This window comes from Semicossyphus pulcher, unplaced genomic scaffold, assembly GCF_022749685.1.
Source record: "Semicossyphus pulcher isolate SPU_LCO1_2020_fin unplaced genomic scaffold, fSemPul1.0.p SCAF_23, whole genome shotgun sequence".
In the NCBI taxonomy this organism is placed as follows: Eukaryota; Metazoa; Chordata; class Actinopteri; order Labriformes; family Labridae; genus Semicossyphus; species Semicossyphus pulcher.
Window position 1 is genome coordinate 8,190,893 of NW_027211697.1, and position 22,428 is coordinate 8,213,320.

General features: G+C 43.9%; 1 protein-coding gene across 1 annotated transcript in view; it reads right to left on the reverse strand.

Annotated features, from left to right (window-relative positions):
- Nucleotides 1-14,922, reverse strand: part of sdk2a (sidekick cell adhesion molecule 2a) — a 92,139-nt gene extending 77,217 nt beyond the window's left edge. The window contains 2 exon segments of the mRNA XM_069674134.1: nt 13,112-13,114; nt 14,763-14,922. Of these exon segments, the coding sequence (XP_069530235.1) occupies nt 13,112-13,114; nt 14,763-14,922 (163 nt within the window).
- Nucleotides 14,923-22,428: the final 7,506 nt, after the last annotated feature.

Genomic DNA, 22,428 nt, shown 5'->3' on the forward strand with positions numbered 1-22,428 from the left:
TTGTGAAAGTTGTTCAACTTATTTTCATTGGCTTGAGTTTCTGTGACTCTTTAAGTCTTTATTTGTATGTTGTTGATAACTTTGCGCAGGCAGTGCGCGCGCCCACTCGTGCCGTGTTAACATTGCAGCATTACGTCAAGATTTTTCAGGGAATCATCGAGCATTTAGGCAGAATTAAAGCGTTTAATTGGTGGAAAATATCAGCAGAAAAATGATCTGTCGTCATATGCCGATATGTCATTATCAAGCCATTATCTGCAGATACTGATAATATCGTGCATCCCTAAAAAAAATCTGAACATTATGAGGAGTCTTTAGGAGCATTCTAGAAAGAGATGATGTTTTTCTGCTCCTGCGTCTGCTCTCTCTCTCTCTGTCTAAAACCTCACAAACCAACATGTTTTTTCAGGGGCGACGTGTAGTGCTTTTATCTGTCTTTTATGCCTCTCCAATTTTCAACAGAACTGTTTGATGGGAAGGTACTTCTAACCTAATTTCAGCCGGGGAGAAAGGATTATAAAGTAACTGTTGTTCAAGTGCAAAAAAAATGAATTGAGTAGCATAGCACATGGCACAGACACCAGAAAATGGTGAGGGAATAAGAGTGGTGGAGGGGTAAACGCCTCTAATACACTGTTGTCTGCAGCTTTCAAGGTTGTTTCAGCTGTTAATTAGTTCAGTTTGATGGCTTGCATCCATGGGTGCAGTCTAACCCAGTTAAGTCAGATGCTCAATGAGTTTTCTCTGGGCCTTAAATACTGAGCCGCCGCTCAACGGGAAACCTGGCTCAAGGTTAGCACCACAGTGTCAGTCAAGCCCAATGTCCAGCGCTCACAGTCTGCCACGCTCCTCAAGTGGCTGCCAGAGAACACTCACCAAGGTTACGTCTGTCAGAGCCAATGAGTATCCCACTTATCTCAATCAAAGTCCTTCACTAATCTGTCAGGGATTGCTCTTGCTTTTTGGAAAAATAAGAACTTTCAGGGAAAACACTGAAGCAGGGGAAACAGTCACACTCACTGCACCTAAACTGAACAGCTTGACAAATAACATTCTGGATTATTAAGCCGCAGCCAATCAAATAAACTTCTTCTATTAATCAATTAAAATCGTCGCCTACCGAGGGAAACAGATGAACACATTTGCATATTCTTGTTTGTCATATCTCTCATCTGTGTTAAAGACAGAACGCACTCAGTGATGCTAAATGTCTCTCATGGCGCTGTGGTGGAATGACGTTTTTTTTTTTAGGTCAGGGCTTTTGATGCTGAGAAATAGAAAAATGAAACACATCTTTAGAGGAGAAGGCCTGGTGAGAAGGACTGCACATGTGATAGATTACTCACAGAATTTATTTTTCAGTCGAGAAGGAAAATAAGTTTCATGCTGCCTATTTCTGTGTTTGGTTTCACACAGTAACAGCAGAAACAGGAGTCATCCTCCTTCTACTGGATACAATGTGAAGCTGTCCCTTAACATTGGTTTATTATTAATAGCAGGCAGGGATTTTAGTATTTTGAGTAGTATTGAGTATCAGCAGGCTGCGGCGTATAAAGGAGAAACAGTCCGTGTGGATGACATCCCGGCTCCTAGGGGTTGGCCGTATACTGCTTTCACAACAGTGCCACGAAATGGATTTTGCAATACCGTCAATACCGGAATAAACACAAACGTTTTGGTTTTCGTACACGTTTCCCATAACTCATATCACATCACATACATCTCTTCAACAGAGCACACAGAGACCTGACGCTCTGTATGTAGAGTGTGTGTCACTTGCCTGTAAACATGCGCACGGCGCTGCAGCCGTCATGTATAATGTCACAGGATGATTGAGTCTGACACGCAGTTATGCGAGTCGGCTTTCCGGTGAATGTGTCCCCATTATAAGCGGAACCTTGTCCCAGTGCTGTGGCCGCATGAACGGACCGTTCACGGAGCAGAGGTGCAGCGGAGTGTTTACTTTTTGCGGCTTCACATGCTGCGCACACACACGGCATGAGATTGTGCGTTTGGCGACAGGAAGTATAACGCGTGAGCATCAGGTCTCTGTGTGCTCTGCGGAAGACATGCACTATATGATATCAGACAGACTTTTCCTATTCATAAGTTACGGAAAACGTGTACGAAAACCATAACATTTGTTGTTACTGTGTTTATTCCAGTATTGGTGGTATTTCAAAGTAGTAAAATGTCGTGGCAGAACGTGATACCGCCGATGGTGTGAAACCGCCCAGCCCTAGGCAGAACGTAATGCGCCTTAATGACATCCCTGCTCCCATCAGCAGTCATCTGACAACAATTTAGCTTCTTATTAATCTCTATGAACAGACATCTGCAGCAAGTTCAGCTAACAATCCGTTCTAGATCTAAAATTCAACTTCCCAATAAATTCTCTTAATTCAGATTTCCCGAATTCCTCAAATGCATCAGAAATGATCGATCCACAAGTTGTTTTCTTCTCCTCTTGAGGACAGACCTGACAGAGCTTAATTTTTACCTTTTAAAAATCTGCATCATGTTGTTATTTCAGCAAACTTTAGACCTGTTAATTAAAGTAAATCACAACAGAAACGGTTTATTTTTCTGTAAACAATGCAGCACATGAAAAAGGAAGTCTTGACTGGAAGTCGTTTATCGCTAACCGGTGGCTACACGCCCGACATGTTCACCGTTGTCCCCAGAGGCTATATCGTCATCAGCCTATAGCCAATGGGATCCGAGATTGATGGCAATGTAAGGTAATGAATGTATTTAAATGCCAAACTACAGCCACAGTGAGATAAATTGACATTTCTCTTTGTCCCCAAAGTCAGTAGGAAAGTAATAAATTGTGCATAATGACAACAAATGACTGCGCGTTGTTTCCACAGGAAACGGTCTATAAATTGGTTGACAGTTGATGTAAATGTGCTGTTTGTGCAGCATAAATCACAAGCTAACAATATGACACCTGTGGAGTTTCAAAAATAAGAGAAATCCTCTATAAAGCCACCCACCTGCTCGATACATTATGCATAATAAAAAATGATCTAGTCGCAGTAATTAGCTATGATGGATACTGGGATAATTATTATTGCAGGTACATAGCAGGGAGGTAGCTACAGGCTTTGATATAGCAGATTGTTTGTGTCCAGCAGTTATTGTATCACGAGATGACAAGGTTGGCATTCTTAAATACTGGAGGCTTTTTGAATGTCATCATACTGGGGGCATCCGTCTGTGTGTGGGACCGTGTGTGTGTGTGCGGCTTGTTTGTCTGATCCCTGCAACATCCTCCATCTCCAGGGGCAGCGGCTCCCTCTCTCATCAACCATGCCCGGCCAATGTGACTGTCACTCCCAATCTGCACTGAGAGGGGAGCCCGTGCCTATTTTTATAAATGTATTCATATTCATTAGCCCCGAGTGTCATTCATAGCAGCAGTTCTTTAATGCCGAGTGTAACCATCAGAGGCTGGAGGAGCCTGCTGCCTCTCATCTCACAAATTAATAACACAGGCAATCACTGCAAAGGTGCCTACTGTCAAACAACAATGGCTCCTGATTTCCATCATCTGCGCGCACTTCCTCATTTCCACATGACACACACAAAAACACTCATCAGTGGTCTCCCCTTAGGGAATCTCAACAAAAAAATGCCATTGTACCAGCCTTTGAAATATGGAATCATTAATTTAAGTGAGAATTAATTACATCCTTTTTTTTTTCCCTTTGACCCACCGCAATATTCAGCCTCATAACATCTTGGTGGCAGCCGGTTAATTGCGCAGAATAACTGGTGTGAACGTCGGCTGCTAATGAGAGCAATTAGGCATCAGACTCACACGAGATTTAACTTCACCCACTCGCTCCAAGACAGCAAACTTTGCCTTGATTGGCTTGTATGTGTCACATAAAGCACATGATGAACTCATTCTACAGAGACAACCGGAGCAGGAGTCAAAGCTCTCTCTATGAGCGATATCTAGGGAACATCTACTCTTCTTCTCGGACTGACATGACGGAAAATTTTGTCATTTAAATTTTTAGAGAAAACGTTGAATGGTGAATGTTTCTCTCTGTACTTTATGTCCACTTTCTCGTGCACCATTTCGGGCGCCGTGCCTTCTAAAGTAATGGAAGTGGGCTGCCTTTCACAGCCTTGCCATGTTTTTTTCATGGCCATTGTTTCTGCTCCACCCCACTTTAAATCAAGAGCACAATGCAACCCCTCCCTCCCTTTCCCCCCACTACCCCACAGTACTTCACTCTGGACAACATTAATAAAACAAGCTTTCAATGATGCAGAGTGCAGCGCCACATTGGGCTCAGAGCAGCGGTGTGATTAAAGCTTTTAAACACCGCCACCCTTTGAGTCTGCATATGTCAGCTCCGCAGTCCCTGTTTGTAGGAAGGCTGGTGGGCTGCGTGTTCTCTCTGTCGTTTACCTTGTCTCTTTTTGTGTTCTTCACTATTTCTTACTAATGTGTTGAGGGTAAAGAAAGTGCCGGGTCCACTTTAACATATATAGCAATTACAGGTCCTACAACAATAAAATCAGAGCATAAAGAGCAGCGTCCAAAGAGGAGGATACAAGTGGAAAAAGTTGCTGTGCTACAGTGATTGCATCTATTGTCCAGGCCTAACAGCTGTTTTTTCCTCCTATCTTTGCATCCCGTACAGACTCAGCCATGCTCTCAGTCCACTCTGTTCCTTTACCTACCATTAAATTAAGTTTTCTCTTGCGGCTTTTCTCCCCTTAAAGAGCCACAATATTCACTGTGAAGCATTCAAAAGCGGATCAGCATAACACGCACTCAAAGAACACATTTTGGATTGGTCACTTCCTCTCACAATCCCTTTTAACGGCAGCGACCTCCTGAGCGATTACAGAAATGGAAATAAAGCTTTTTAATTGAATTTCATGAAATTAAACATCGGCCGGAGCAACTTCATTAAACTGATATAATCCCACTGACTCTCCCGTTTCTTCTGTCCCCACAGGCGGCGAACATGTCCTGCATTTCTACAATAAGATATGTGCTCAAACATTTCCTTTCACAGAACAAGGAAATTACTCTTTGAAAGCCCCCCCGAATTGCAAATTAAAATAGCTTGACCAGCAATTTGTGAAAGCTTTGAGGACAATGAAACAGAAATGTATCCCGAGGCCTCTGCGGCGGCACCACGAGCCAAAGCAGCTGCAGCCACCATGTGTCCAAATGCAGAGGAACAACAGCAGCCATCACCGCCTTTGTTTGAGTGCTCTTGCTTAAGTCAGGCAGCACAAATCAGTTTTGAGCCATCATATGTACGTCACATGTGATGTAGATCCGATTTGGCTTTCGTCTCTTGGGTAGAGCTCTGTGTCAGCCTAGAGTGTGTTCATATGTTCGCTGCATATCCAGTGTGTAGACAGGGGGCCGGCACTGTCAGAAGTCCTTCTGGTGCGGTACAGTAAAGGTCCCCAAAAGGGGCGTTCGGGCTTGTTAGTTTAGGTACGTCTCTCTGGCTCTGAGACAAGAGGAGACAGTGACCGAAGCATTTGGGACATGGCGGTCCCCTGCAGAATTAAACAGCCTGCGTCTTCAAGCTCCTGTGACAGGAAATCTCACTCAGATCACAAAAGGCCGCGCTGATTGAGTCCGACATGTGCATCCTCTTCCCTCAGATGCGATGTCTTTGTTTAGTCTGGATCACATCTGCGTAGGCATGTGTATTTTTTTGTGCAGCTTAAATGTGTGTGTGCTGGTGTGTGCGAGCAGCCTCCATCGAGCCTACTTCTCGTCTAAAATTGAATCTGTGACCTTTTTCTACTTATCGCCTGTCCGTGAGAGCATGTAAGAGCAAAATACTGTTTAAAAAAAGAGCACTTCCAATTTTAACAATTAGGAGAGTATAAGCAGATATGGATTGTGCCCAACAGGCCGAGCGCAGCGCTGAAATCCAGGGGTGAATGTCTAAAAAGGCCAGCAGTGTGGGAGAAGTGGAAGGGTTACTGTTTGGACTCAAACTGGGCACACTAATCCCTCTGATCCCCCCATTTTACTGTCAGCTGTTTCCTAGCTACCATCGGATCTGCACAGAATTTAGGATTTGTGCTACTGTACACCACAGCAATCTCTACCCCACTGATGCAGCGCTCTCCTTTCTTTCCACTATCAATACCCCACCCAGCCCCCAGCCCCCACCGCCACCCCCACCTATTGCCTCCTCACAATGTCCACAGCATATTCATTTCTCTTTCTGTTCGTCTTTCTCCGCCACATCGCCGCAGTTGGCAGCAACGGCGACGTGGCAGGCAGACAGGTTAAATTGGAAAGTATTTGCGCGGAGAGCGTGACGCCTCACGCTGAAAAAGCTGATTCTGATTTTGTCTATTCACACGAGACACCCTGGATGTGCCCCACTTTCATTAGTTGTTCTGAAAACAGCATTCAAATACTGGTTTGGTCTTTTGAGAAAGCTCCATTTAGAGATAATGAATCAATCTGCACGCGTGTGTGTGCAGATGCGAGCGTTAGAGGCAGAAAATGTGTTTGCGTATTAGTGTACATGCACACTTTGGGCGTGTGCATGTTTGTGCATCTGCTAACATGCATTAGAGCAATAAAGGCACTTTTATTAGATTCCTCTTCCAAGCTGCCTCTGAAATTAAAATAAATAGGCATCTGTATCTGCGCAGGATCTCTTTAGTCTTTGTCAGTACTGGTTGCTTTCAGAGGTGCAATGCCCCACAGACTTCCCATTTAACCCCTGAGGAGCTCTCCCAAACTGAGCCGAAGTCGTGCCAGGCAGAAACACACCACAGACTCGATTTTTGCGTATTGGCAGATTCATGCTTCATTGTAAAACACAGCTCTCCATGGCCCAGCACCAATTAATCCTGTAGGCATGTAGGAGCAGAGATAATACCACCAGTTTCTCAATTTGCTGATTTCAGAAGGAGCTGCTACTCTGTACTGATTCTCATATGTACTCCACACTTACATAATTTTTTATCATTTGAGCACTCGGCCTCTCAGAACCATGTTTTTCTGCAGCCTCCGCTCATTGTGTATGTTTCAATTAAGGCCATGCAATGTTACCAACCGATTCTTTTCTTCGCATATAAATGAAAATGTAATGATCCAGGACATTATGTGCGCACTATGGTCAAATATGTTGGCACTCTTTGTGTTCTACACAAAGGAGCTTGTATAAAAAAAACCCATTACTGTGACAGGGTGCAATATAAAAAAGTACCACAGAAATAATGAGCTGTAGATAGTTTTTACATCTCTCTCTACATGCGCTGCTCCTCATGAGGAAACAGCGCTGTCACACATCGTCCAACGAAGGCTTCAGTCTGGGCTTTCACTCGAAGGTTGAGTCCCGCCGTATGCTATCAGTCTCGCACCTGAAGCGCTTTCATGGCTTGTGCTGAGGGGCCTAGGAAAGGGAATCCAGATGTGACATGAGCCATAGAGAAGAAGCCCGCTCCTCTGCTGTCAGCTCCAATCAACACCACACTTCTTAACTGACACAGTGTTGATGTTAGAGGCAAGGACAGTGATCAAAGATATGTGTACGTTGAAGTGCTGCCATGCTGCAATGACAACAAGATCTACTCTGCTGTGCGTAGCAGACAGGAATTCCTTTTCAGCAAACGCACAAGAAATCTGTAGGATGCGATTGTAGGTAAGAATTCTTCTTGAGATTGATCTCTGTTGAAGCCTTTGCATGTTCTGTGCTTTAACATTCACTCTGACATCCCTTGGTATCTCTATCGCAAACCATTTGTTTACAGTGAAGGTGGAGTTCTGTCAAAATGGGACAGGAGGGGGGGGGGGGGGGCCTGATGTAGAGCGCTGCCTATCTCGGGGAAGAGGAGGAAGTCGGGTGTTGGGAAACAAACGTGATATCAAACATGATAAGGAATCCCATGTGTAAAAGAACAGGACAATGGGGGATGAGAGTCAGCTCTAGTCCTAATCAATACTGAGCACAAGGCATTGAGATGCAGCTTGAGGCATTTTGCCAGGCCCCCTAGCGGGACTGGTAGGCTTGCTGCCAAGCACAGCCTGAGCGGAGCAGCAAACCCCTTTCCAGACGAGACCCTGCTTGTGGACAGAAAGTATGCCATGCCCTGAAATGGTTTAAATGTTCATGCAACCCTGCCAGCTCTTTGACCTCTGAGCCCTGACCCTTCCTACATACATGGTCTTCCATCTGCAAGATTCAGTACATCAGCTGGAAGAGACGAACATGCAGCAATGTAGATTACAGACTTCTAAGGATATTTATGTTGCAGGGCTTGTTCTTCATCCGACTCTCTTATAACTCCTTTTTCATGTTTCTGTGCTGTAGCCCAGCATCATAATACACAGAAGTAAAATACTCTGAAACGTCTCAGTTCATTTCCAATTTTTTAAGGGCCGTTGCAACCAATCAGAGAAAAGAAACACTTGATGTAGCGGTAGGCTGCTAGGCTCGGGAGCTAGTTCCAAAACCCAATTCATATGACCTCTAGTTCAACATAATACAGCCATTTAGCATGCTGTGATTTAGTAGCTAACACAACTTTTAACCAAGTGGAAAACTCTGGTGTTGAAAAATGAAGCCAATGCGGAAGTGCAACAAACTGCAGTTCCTCCACTGGCCACTTGAGGCTGGCTCCAGAAACCAAGAAATAACATTACGGCAGATGGGAAAACGTTATTGTTCAATTTTATTGTACAGGGGTGAATTTTTTTTATAATACACCCGTTTTAATTATATTAAATCATTGGAGCTGGGCCACTTGATTGACAAGTGGATCCTGCTGGCTGTGTGCTAGACTTCAACACAGACACAGTCAGTGAACTTAACTTCCCCCGTTTGTGTTGTTGGAGCCTGTTGGAGATTTTTTCATTCAAAGTTTGGACAAATAATCCCTCTCTGTGTGAATTATGGAACCTTCTGGCTGTGCAAGTAGTCTGTGCCTTCAGCTTTTCGCTGAGTTAAATGCCAGTATTGTTGTATTGATATATTTTTAGCACTAAGTAGCAGGTATACTGTGCTCGCTTTAGCTGGCGTGTGTTTATCAAGTGTTTATCAAACATGTATTTATCGTCGGCCAGTAAAAGGACTCAGGAGTTGTTGGCTTTTCCCTGGAGAGATTACAGCGGACTGTAGTGATGAGAAGGTGTCCCCGTAGGTGTCGTTCATCCGCCGCTATCTCACCGGGCAAGCGAGCAGCGAGTCCGCTACTTCTTTAGTCTGATAAATAAACACCTGGAGTCTGTCAAACAGAATCTCCTCTGTGGGAAACACGTTCAAGTTTAACTAGCTCATTCATTATTTATATAGTCTGTGGCTAATAACCACTAGCTACACTGACAAACATATAGCCTAGCTTCTTAGCCGTAGCTGGCTGAATCATGCAGCCCGCCCATAGACCTCATCCACAGGCTTCAGCTCGTTCACACTCTGCCTCTTTGCCGACCTCTGGCATTTCCAATATGGCGGCTGGTCAAAACGCTTCATCAGAAACCAATGGGTGACGTCACTGAGACTACATCCATTATTTATACAGTCTATGCTTTTAACTAGCGGGTAGTGGATTTACAAGGTTCCACATCAGCAGCAGCCATCTTTAGCTCCTTTGTACAGTCAGTTATATTAAACACACCTAATATAAAATAAGTGGTTGTGATTGGCCTGGCCTGCATCAGGTCAGACGGAAATCTGTCAGAACATGATGGGAACCAGACACATCTGTCAGATCAAATAAAACCTAAGCTTGTAAACTGTGTCTGGTTTCAGGGTATCTGTACTGACTGACACAGCGATATTAGTGTGTTTTTTTTGACATCATCTACAAGAGAGAAACATGCTGCTGGCAGTAAGGCAACAAAACCGAGCGCTGTGATTGGTTTGGTTTGAGGTTTGCAACAGAACGAAGCAGAATGACAAGATGTGAATTCATTCGCATGAAAGTACAAAGAAAATGGACTGCTACAACCAGTTGTTTTTACTCAGAGAGAGAAGAAAAAAAAACATGGCCCGCCACCCCCACCGTATTTCTCTATTTCTTTGCCTCTTTTGCCATTTTATTCACAACACAAGAATACACTCACCAGTCCCCAGGAGGGGCACGCTGAATGAGAGCAGAGATTCAATGCGTACATGATGCTGTAAAAAGCATTGTTTCTCACCACAGTTTTTCCTTGACTTGCCTTTGTGTTGTTTAAATGTTTACATGGAACAGCTTGGGGGCTTGAAGACAGATGTATGGTCCAAGTATTCTGCTTCAGTACAATCCCTCTTTTCCCTGGATGAAAGTAATGACACCATTTTGAGGGCTTTTCAATCCGCCCCTTAGAACGATGCTTTGATGAAGCGGCATGCACAACATCTTTGCTCCCTTGTCAAAATGATATTAGACAAATTAAATGAATAGTTCCACTTCGAAATCCCACGTCTTAGCCAAGGTCACTTCCACTTTTAATTTCTGTCCCAGCTCAGGGGCCTGTTCTGAGACGTTTCGTTTTTTTTGTTTCCTGATAGTTAAAGAGGGTGGCTCCTGGTCCTGTGTCAGATTGATTAGACTTTCACCCCAGAGAATTAATATGTGAGGAATTTATCGGTTTCCCCCTGCAGCGCTTCTCCCTTCAGTCTCATCAGTAAACAAGTAGACATGGAAACAGAACCACTCTAAGCTATGTGATTAAAACCGGCCCCAGAAGAAGAACATGCCTCCTCAGTCTACGCTGCTGTTATTGAATAATATAATTCGAGACGTCTATAGCTTTGCAAAACTTTTTTTTTCATGCAGAAGAAAGAAGAAATCAGTCCTCATCACAGGGTGAGATGTTGCTTCTATTTTTCCCTCAAGCCGATTAATGAAAGAGCTGAATTACCAACACAAACACCAAGAAGTAGTGCTTAAAACCACAACACTAAAACTAAACGCCTGCACAGTGAGTAATAATTTCAGCTACCCTAATATGGCAGCACGACAGAACCATGGTGGGAGAAAGGCCTCTTTGCCCCATGCAAATAGCCATTTCCATAGCCCTTTGGGCCATTGGCAATTACTGGGCAAAGGGTGAATGCCAAAACCCTGTGGTACAAGTTAATTTGATTACATTTCCATTATGAACTATAAACACAGTTTTGCTGCTCGACTGAGCCAATTAAAGGCCTCCTGAAGCTAAAAAACGTTGACAGCGCAGCGGCCCTATTGTTCTTCAGCAATACAGAAGATCGAAATCATTTGTCACCCTTAAACAGGTTCCAGGCAATTCCGAGAAATTACCATTAATTATTTTACATATTTGTATCAGCCTTTTTTCATTCATTTATTTCAAACGTCCTTGCCAATGAGCGCAGATTTTCTCCTTTTTTTTTCCTAATTCAGCTGTGATATGTTCCATCTTGGTGAATAAAGCATCCCGTGGCAACATGAATAAACATGTGTAGACAGCATTTGGCAGCCGGAGAAAAAAAAGCAGCCAACCAGCCAGACATGGGAGGAAGGCACTGAAGACACACAAGGAGTCTGATTGGAAGTCAGGCTGCCACCGCGTTTCACCTGAGGCTGTGCAAGCCACTATAGCTGGGCTTTCTGGGCATGAGCCATGTTGCAAAGAAAACAAGCATTTAGTCCAAATTTCTGCAGACATCTGCTAGCTCTTTGGAGCAGTAAACATGTTTAATTAACTGGATCTCACCAAACAGGGAGATACATATGTCATAAATATGCACCGTGTGTAATTATGGTACTGTAGCTCAAAAGTTTCCGCACTCCCACTCCCATGTCAGGGTGCCCCATATGGGACCTGTGACGCCATCAAAGTGCTTTAAGTTTGTGAAAAACGCAATTATTTCATCACATCGGGCTCCGATTCAGTATCATGTCTGAAATCGGACGCCTGAGGCCAGCGTGGCATCAATGTAAGTATGTGGGTCTACTTTTGTGGAGCTACATGCAAAACAGATTAAGCTTTCTATTATTTGCGATGGAGTGTTTTGTACGTGTGGGCGCAGACGATCGGGTTTGTCATCAGTCTTTGTTGGAACAAGGAGAAGCCTTTGATTCTATTAAAACTCTATTATATTTCTCTTGATGGAGTTGTGTAATCTTGTACACATTGATTTTTCTATCTTTCTATGGATGTGTTTGCATGCACGCGCGTGTGTGTTAGTGTGTCACTGACGTAGATGAATTATGATCTGGTGCTCGCATTAGAGCAGGCCGTTTTAATCACACAAGGATTCAGAGTGTTTTAAACAAATGCCTTTTTGTAAGCATGCTGGATTATCATAAGATTTAAAGATTTGGAAATGGCTGACAGCTGTCAGGCTGCATAATAACGTGGGTCCAGAAAATTATGGCAGCTGCCGGTTGGCAGAATGTCAATGCTGCTATCTAGATTAAAGCTCAATAGACAGGAACATACAGTAAGCTGCCGCACACACACTGATGCACACAGCATATGCACACACTCACTTACAAGACTCATGGGTAGATTTCGAGAGAAGAGAACTGAGGAGGGGTGAAAGGATTCAGAGAGTGCTAAGAGGTGAAGAAAGACAAAACCCCAGATATATTTACTTGGTATCTGATGAGGGGTTTTAGATTAGTCTGAAAAAGGCCTGCTGAGAGCGGCCTGCAGCAGGAGAGAGTCTCCCCCGTGGTCTCTATCAGGTATCCTCTGGAGCACCGGAGCAGCCAGCAGTACTAAACGCAGCAGGAGCCTCAGTAGGAACCTGCTGAAAAACAAGTACATGCCTCGAGTTCCCCGGGGGCCTCTTGTGCCTGCATGTCGCCTAATTTATGACACCCTCAGAGGTCCTTAGCTCTCAGGGAATAACTACAGCAGCACCTCGAGCTTTATGCAAAGGCACAGCTGCACTGCCAGTCATTTGCAAACAAGGATGCCCCATGAGGATGAGACCTGCTTCCTACTTCAGAAGAACAAGCCCTCTCTGGCTTGTGAGAAGACCCCCTGCAACGACTTCAACCGCATCACCGCTAAAGAACCCAAAGCGACGATTGTGCGCCATAGAGGAGGTCCTTCTCAATTGAAAGAGCAGGCAGACAGAGGAGTGAATCTCTCAGCAATGCTAATGCGCAGCCGGGAACATTCAAGGGGCCTGAATACCAACTGCAAGGATGAGAAAGAGGTCTGTTTGGGGAGGAAAGGTAAAGCCCTGTGAAGTAGCCTTGAAGCGCTAAACAGATCCTCGCAGACTCCAGGCATGTTAGCTCGAGCAAAGGATGATAATAACAGCTAGAGGAACGGCGCCCTGCATAATAAGACACGCCTGAGACTCCTTTTAGATAAGGTTGGGAGCACTTTAGAGCAATGCGACCTGTTCAAAGACAAACAAGCAAAGGGATTATGCTGCTTTTAGCACTTTGGCGCTCTGAGTGTTGTGATTATAAGATGGGGAGTGCATGGAGACGCCACTCCTCATATGAATCAACCTCCAACGTGAGACTTTTTTTTTCCTCCTTTGGGACCTATTGAAGTAAATGCCTCAAGAATTCGAATGTCAAACATGCCTCTCGCTCTTTTGCCGCTTCTACGACCCTCTGATAAAAGCCATGACCCTGTGGTTGAATTCTTAAGCGGAAGAATAAATACCGTTTTGTGCGAATATATCTCAAGTGGTGTTTTAATTTGCAGTCCAGTAAGCCCACACAATATACTTTGTCCTTTAATAACATACCTTCAGCTGTGGTGACAAATGAGAGATATGCATTTCCAATTATGAAACATAGCAGCAGGAAGAATTTGCCCTTGCTTGCGTTTGGTCTGGATATACCGTATTCCTCATTAAGTCCTCACTGGTAAAGAAGCACAGGTCATCCACTCGCAGATTGAAAGTAACAAGTCACACCAATTTCACAGTAATTGTGTGATTAGTGTAGCTCATGTTCACGCCTTTATCCGTGCATCTGCGCTGGATGTCAGTGAAACATACATGTTGTGGTTGTTCATTTCGTAGCATGCAGATTACTTCCACACAGCCTGTGAGCACAGTGCAAAAGGGACATTAGGAAAATGTAATACAGCCTTCAAATAATGGCCCTGCTTCATTGTCCAATAGTCATATTCATGCAAGTTAATGGCTGGTTCGGCTAGGCTATTAAGGTGGCCTATAGGCTGGAGGGGCGGCACAGTCCACAAGCAGTAAAACAATCTGTTCTGAGGTCTCTCAGCCAGGGCCACTGGCGTTTTTATAGGTTTCACAGGAGATTAAGTACATTTTCACAGGTCATGGAGACCATGATTGCCAGCCTGTTTAAAAATGTTATAAAACAGTAAAAGTAATTGCATATGAAAATATGATATGAGAGGATTTAAAGTCACAGTCACTTCAGAGAAATGTGCTGTTTCATGAATACAAAATGAAGACACAGGCTCATTTAAACCACATTTGTCACTACTATTAGTGTCCAGTTGTGCAGAGGAGGCTGAGCTATATCCGAGATTTTGGAGAATGCAAGCAGCCTTGTTGCAACACAGGAGGAATGTAGTGAAGGTGAAAGTGGCTTTTTTTCACACGTTGTTGGATGAGGAAACGAATTAAACATTTCAAAAATCTTATTTAGAGTGTCATTGTGCTACGACAGGTCTAAGTTTGGCTACATGAGCAGGTCCTCACAAGCACACATTTTTCTTTTTTTTTTAACAGTGTTTGCCTTCAATTTGTCCCTTAATTCACCACTATCAAAGACTTTCTTGTGCGCTTCTCTGCTCCTCTCCAACAAAGCTGCACTATGAGGACAAAACATCCACATCTTACCTTGAGCCTGAGCGCTGAGGATACAAGTCGCTAAAAGCAGAATCCAACAGGAGACCCACACCTGTCCGACCTGTCCAGTCCGCCCAGCTGTAACCATGGTCCGCCGCGCCACCACCGTCGAGCCCCCGGTGCGCACCCCCGGTCTCCGCGCTGGGAACATGTTGCTCGGTGGCCAAACACTCCCGGGAAAGAGTCCTGGCTGCTGCTGGGTCCTGTGCGTCAGACTGCTCCTCACTGGTGATGAGGGTGAGTGACTTGGGGAGGGGGGGGATTGTGGCGAGAGCTCGCGCCGTCAGAAAGCACCAGGCATGCAGACAGGCACGCGGTAGTATGAGGAGCCTGTGGACAAGTCCCGCATGAGCAAGGCGGAGTCAGTCCAATTGAATTTGCTCGGCTGTCAAGAGTGCGAGACGGAATATTGACATCATCTTTTTTTTTTTTTTACTGCTCCGAATATCTTCTGAGTGTAACACAGAGAAAGTAGTGAAATAAAACATAAAGATCAGAGAAAAAGAAGGTGGCTGCACAGTCTCCAAGTTCACGTGATGACAGCTTTTCCCCAGAACTATTCTTTAGACTCTTAAAAATAAGATCAATAATATCTTTCACATACTGTCCTTGGCTTAGGCATTTCAGAAAGCTGCTTCATTTCATCATCGAGCAGTAGGTTGCATTGTAGCTCCCAGGTGAGCGCGTGAGTGTGTGTGCTGTTAGAAAGTGTAAACAGACTCACTCCATCTCCCTAGCGGGGTCAAAAAGGTTTCCTCCGCCTTATAAAAAACGACCTCTTCCGTGCTCCGGATTTTTCATTATGTGTGGCCACTGACTAAGCATTCAGGGAGTCTTTTTTTTTTTGGTTATAAATTGACCATCACATACTCAAGCAGTGCGCACGACCCGAGCCAAACAATGCCCGGACAAACAAGTGCTCTGTACGCTATTGCCACCACGCGGCAGAAAGCGGTAGGAAACGTCCGTCTGAACAGCAATGATTGATTGTTGACAACCAAAATGCCCGGATTTCAGAACTACCTGATGACAACTAAATCTTCCCAAAAAAGCTGTTTTTGGATGTTTTTACTGCTGGGGATAAAGCAAAACTGGGCCACAGGCTAAAAGTAAATGCGTGCACCCTTTTCTCCTAATCTGTTTATTCTGCATTGGTTAGGGTGACCATGCGTCCCGTTTTCAAGCTCTGTGTCCCGTGTCCTGACAAATATCTCTCAAACACTAATATGTCCCGGTTTTGAACAGGCCCTGTCCCGCAGTCAATCAATGTCGTTGCCAAGGATGTTGCTGTTTTAACCAATAGAAAACATCACTATGCACCAGCCAAAGTTAAGTAGTCATTTGTTTGTAGGCCTACATGTGTCAGTCAATCGGTGTGCGGCTGTTGCTTCGCTTGCCCATCTTATCATACTGACAGGACCTGCTGCATAACATCAGGTAGGCAAACTGTCATGCCATCTTTATGTTTTTATTTATCTGTTAAGTTATACTGGCCTCAAGGTATTTCCAGGCCTACCTTGTTTTTGTTAAAACCAGTCAAGACTTCCCTTTCTACGTGCTGCATTGATTACAGAAAAATAATCAGCTTTTCCTGTGATTGACTTTAATTAACGGGTCTTACCTTTGCCAACATTTCCACATCATGATGCAGATTAGTAAAAAGTAAAAATGAAGCTTTGTCAGGTCTGTCCTCAAGAGGAGAAGAAAACTACTTTTATAATGCTCGTTTGTTGAATGGAGGTCGGCTGATCACCTGATGATGCATTCAAGGAGGTCGGGAAATCTGAACGCTGATCGGCTTTAGTGACACAGCGTTGAGGGAATTTATCTCAAGTTGAATTTTAGATCTAGTACGGATTGTTGGCTGAACTTACATACAGACATCTGTTTATAGAGATTAATAAGAAGGTAAATCGTTCGATCCGCCTGCTTTTGCTCTCCACACAGACTGTTTTTCCTGCCTGCTGATACGTGATTGGTCCATATTACTCAGACTAAAAGCGTACTACAAACGGAAACCAGAACAATTGCAATCCCTTCGATCCACGTCCCTTACCGATCTGGTAATAAATAAATTAATGTTTTGTGTTTACTGGTGTTATATAATTATATTTTTCAAATAGAAAAGTTTCCGTTGATCTTGAGAGACATGATTTTTCATTTGCTGAGGCACTTTCCATGGTGTTGAAATGTGCACTGATGAAATATCCAATTGTACCATGAGCTCATACATGTGGGTTTGCGGTAAAATCAGTGTGTCCCTAGTTGGAGGTTTGAAAATATGGTCACCCTAGCATTGGTCCCAGTTAAGCTGTGGCTCTGTGGTAGTCAAAAGCAGCCAAGAGAAGCCAAATCATTGCACTGACAAATAGCATTGGAAATAGCTTTCACTTGAACAATTTAATTCGACTCAGAAGTCAGTTTGAGATCAAGCAGGATGGCAGAGCGTCTGTGAATGCTCCCTCTCCCTCTATCAGCAGACAAAAGGATGAAAGGCAAGTTTAAGGACACAGAAATGGTGGCCACTTCTGAGGGGTACATATGGGCTGTAATATCAGCTTTGTTGAGCTTGCTCCTTTTGAGCTCACTGAAAAATGCATGCAGGGTAAGGTAAGCTTCAAAGAGCTGTCACTACATTTCTGCCTCAAAAAAACCTACCTGCATGTGTGCCATTAGATTTTGTGAGTTAGGAAAAACAGCAGTTATACTGACTAACAGGGAACATCCGAGCTACGGTGAGCTAGGTAAAGCCTGCCGCTGCCTTTCAGAGTGAAAACTGAGGTGGTACTATCCGACTGCTGGATGTTCCCTTTTTTCCGTGTGCTTTGTGTAGTCCCACAGAGAATCTGCTCTCTGTCCTTTGCACTACAAATAACCAACTTCCATTCCCCCTCTGTCTTACAGCGTCTCATTGCTTCCAGGGGCTCGTTTGGTGTCATCCATCGCTCCCTCCTTTTATTTCCTCTCCCCACTCCCCCGCTGCCACCCCATGCACCAACCCTCCTCCTGATAATGATGTGCTGATTATGAGGCTCTTAGGCCAGCAGATTGCTCTCCAGACTCATTCGCATGCAGTGGAAAATTGCTGCTGTCTTGGAGCCCCCACCCCGCTGCGCGTATCAGGCAGGTTGACATTAGCAAGCTGCTGGGAACGGTGCTCAGGCGCGAGGGCAGGTGCTCTGTCTCCGACTCTATAACTGTTCTGCAGCAGAGGAAACAGAGGCTGTGTGATGCTACAAGGCACACTGGAGACAGAGAGGGGGCGGGGGGGGGGACACCACACCACTGTCTGGTGTCAAACAGTAAAGCATTTTGTGGCATTCTTCCTCACTGAGGATGGTTTGACTTGCAAAGTGAGAACCGAACTCATCTACTAACATCACAACTGCTCCATTAGTTGATGTAAAGGTAAAAACAGAAGTGTGACAAGAAAAATAAAACGACGACTCAAAATGAGAGAGCATTTTATCAAGTTATGACATTTATTCAAAATGTGCCCCGGGAGTCCTTGATCGACGAAATTAGCAGACATTCAAAGAACACGTTGCTTTTGTGAGAGTGACTGACAAATGTAAAAACCAGGTTTCATTGTTCTTTAAAACACAATTCTTCTATTTTATTGTCAAACCTTGGACAACCTTGTAGAAGTATTTAATCCTGCAAAAGTCTCCCATTTAACAGGTAGCAGGAAGGAAGGAAGCGCAGCTGTTTCTACAATCAAGTGTCATTTTCTTTATAGTCCTGGCAGCTGAATGTGAGAAAAAAAAGATATTAAAAGGCACATAAATGGTAGATGTGTCCTTCTTAGAGACACCTTTGACATGAAATTATTTGATCACAATGATACATCTTGTTGCAGCATTGCAACGGCTACATGTTCAAACATAGCGGATGTTTCTCAGGGTCACTGACAGTCTCTTGGCAGAGGAACAGAACTCGAACAGTGATGCACTCTCATGTCGCGTCACGACTAAATAAATACTGATGTTGGTCCGGGAAATGGGGAACGCACCATGGCCTTTTTGAAAGCTGTTCTCTTCCCATCAGCTCGCCTGATTTGAAATGGCTTGATTGAAATGAGCTTCATTTGAGATTGGCCCCTTTGCTGCCTCGCTTAGGCACGCAGGCATGATAGTGCACAGGGAAATAAAATGGCCATGAAATACCAGCCTCTGCCTGTCACATCTGCAGGGTACAAACAGTGAAGTTACTTTGGTCTATCTGTTTTGAACTGCAAAACAGTAACTTCAGCTTTGTTCCTCCTTCTTCTGATGCTGCTGCCATGTGTCCAACATGTTGTTGATTTCCCTGCATGCATGTGCTTTCTTAAGAAAAAGAATGTATTCCCTCACACACGCACACTTACAGTAGATACGCTCAACAATGTTTCTTGCATCAGTCTTGACACCTCATCTATAGAATCTTACAGAGAAAATCAGATTTCTCCCCAGTAACAGATCATCCCACAGCTCTTTCCATCAGACAGTGCTGAACTCCGACTGCAAATTGAAACATGAAAAATACAACCAAACTGCTGCTGCAAGATGCACGGCTGCATCCGGGCAAAGACATCAGAGGGTCGTATTCTCTGTCACACCCTTAAATCTGTTTACTCCCCACAACTGAACCTCATTTGTCTTCTTTTTGCATCTTCTGTAGCTGGAATGATTTTAGGATTTAAGCCTCAAAATAAGTTATTCCAAACAAACAGTTGTAGTCAGGCTGTCTGAGTTTGTTTGTTGGTTAGAAAACAATACCTTCTATGTCTGAGAATATTAATAATCTCAGAATATTGTACCGTTATTACCTAAGGGACGCCTCACTTAGGAATATTGCTTTGAATCACTGGCATAATTGGTCTCCTCCAGACTCGCTTTGATGTAAATAACATTAGCAATTTTCCAGTCGTTTTGCATTGATCTCCCACTGCTCAATTCTGCCCCAAGAGCAGCTGGAAATTGAATGTCTTAAACTGGAGATGTGAAGGGTGCATTTCATTCAAATTGTCAGAAAAACTGCACCACCTGAAAGATGCAACATTATTGGGATTGATTCTTTGCCTTGCCGGAGGCAATTTCTGTCGACCCATGCACTGACGGAAATGAGCACATAAAATGGTATACATACACATGCATACAGCGTGCATTTGATAGCATTCGGAGGGTCAAAGAGTTACATTATGACTTCATTTACGCTGTAAGCTGCCACTCCAGGGCCTTCTCTTTATCAGTTTGCTTTCAAAAAAATACACTTTATAACTCCAGCTTGCATCTTGACAATTTGACATTTGTTTGGGGTTGGTGGGTTCTATTTTATGTCCGTAACTGCTCTGCCTTCCTGTGTTATTACCTGTGACCTTCACCAGACTGATTTGGCAATTTTTATCTACTTCCTCTGCAAGTCCTTGTTTAGGATAAATAGCTTGCAAGAGAGCGCTCTGCTGGTAGAAATGTTTTGTTTCTCTCTCTTTGTCCTTTCTCTCACTTAGTTGGCTCTGTTTGAGCAGCCGATAGTGTGACAGCTGCAGCAATCTACGGCATATAAAGAACATTACTTTCATCACATATGGTAAAAAGAGTGCAAAAACAGTTTACAGCCCTGCACAGAGAGTGCAAGCGTCAATGTTTACCACATTGTGCTGCAGCTTTCTTTCCAAAGAAATCGAATCTAATCCATAATTATGACTGCTTTCTGTTCCTTGCATATAAATAGTAGCCTCTAAATCACAAGGCGTGAGATCACTGTAAACAAAAGTGAGCCAAAAACTAGAGAGGGAAAAGCATTAGAGAGCATATCCCTGATAATTTTAGATCAGTGGCTGATAAAGGTCATCTTTGTCATCTTCATATTCCGCTGTTGGAAGGTAATTAAAGCAGCTATTTACATGAGGAGCAAAATAATTTCCGCCACAAGTTCTCTTCTCTGCCTTTTGGCTGATCGCATCACACCGCTAAATCCTTGAGCCCATAAACCCCGCCATGGTGTATCATGGCATTATAAAATACCCTGGGCACACTGAAGATTAGGTGGGATGAATAGAGATATAGAAGCCAGAGGTCTCATACGATTTCACGCTGGTTTTAGCATGTGAAATTCTTCCCTGTGGCCGCCCCTCTGCTGCCGTAAGTCCCCTCTGTGTGTAGGATCGCTGTTGCAGCATACCTGTTCATCCCCAACATCCACACAGAAAAGAATCCATTTCCTGGTTTTTAATAACATTATGTTAAGGATCTCTGAGGATTTGGAGCCTCTTTCCAGGTGTTCATTACAGCCCCGGCATGGCTGCAGTTCGCCTGTGAGCAGTGCAGGAAGCAGGGCGACAACAGCCCCCGGAGTTTAAGAAAGTGTGAAGATTTCAAAATATAATGATTTCCAAAAGCAACACTGGTGTTTTTCACAGCTAGCATGGGCAGAATTTTAAACACATAAACAGCATGCTTGACCCAGCTGTGTCGATCCCGCTGAGATGAAGCTATTGTCTGCATACATTAGCTGGATTCTCAACAGAGTGAATTATGGGGCAGGATGCTTGTAATCAGATCAATGGGTTTGAATTATTGCACTATATGGATGCCATTATACCATATTAACCGGCTAAACTTAAGCCAATTGAATTGCCCAAGAAGCTTAGCAGTGACAGAGTGATTTATGTAGTTTTCAGGAGTTTGGCCTGTGGTGTAATGTAAATGAATGTGGAGCTGGAGTGCTCCCATGTGGGTTGGGCATTGTTTGGGCTGTCTGGAAAGCACAAAACAAGGTGTATACAGAAATTAGGATTCAGGCCAAACGCTCTGCGCCCTCTCCTTCTTATTGTCAACACAATCACAGTGTAAATGAGATGACTATAAAACAAGGGGTGAGTCATCCCTCTCAAAGAGCGCCGCGAGTTCGAGCACATGTCTCAGTGTTAAGTTGCCTCGGTGAAATTTACAACCTCAGACTGACATCGGTCACAATTTAGACATGTAGTTGTGACGTGTGAGCGATTGGTTAGACTGAGTAATGAGATGATTCCTGCAGATGTCTTGCAAAAGCATTAGCAGAGAAATGACTCCCAACAGAGGGATTAAAACATTAAAAACATGATCCTGTCCTGTAAATGAGCCTTGAAAAACGGCCCCTTTCCTGTTCTCTAATGTAATTGGCCACAGGAGATTAGACGACCCGTTAACGGTTTATTGACAGCATTTGTAAGATTTGCCATAAAATGACATATTGATTTTCATAAAGCAACAATAAAGTGGGCAGTAAAGTACATCCAGCCATAACCCAGTTATATCAGCATCAGAGCTGATGGAGCCGTTCAGACTCGGAGGTTTTTTTACACTCTTGATGTAACGTCTCATTTTGTGAATGCAGCCCACGTCCTCCACTGTTTAACACCTGAGTGTTAGAGCCACACAAGGTTAACAAAGCAAGACATCATTTTCATTAGAGAAGCCACTTGAGCTAATCATAGAGAGCTCTTGTGAAGTGATTATATCAAAAACATAATTAGTGTCCTTGTGACGTCGAGACATCGGGTTTGAATTTGGACAGCTGCAGGATCTTCAGCAGACGCTCTTTTACGATGGAGGTCATTTTTATCATTAGGAGTATGGAGCCAAACCTTTTATCCTGGCACTGAATATGGCTGCTCCATAAATTTGAAGCAGAG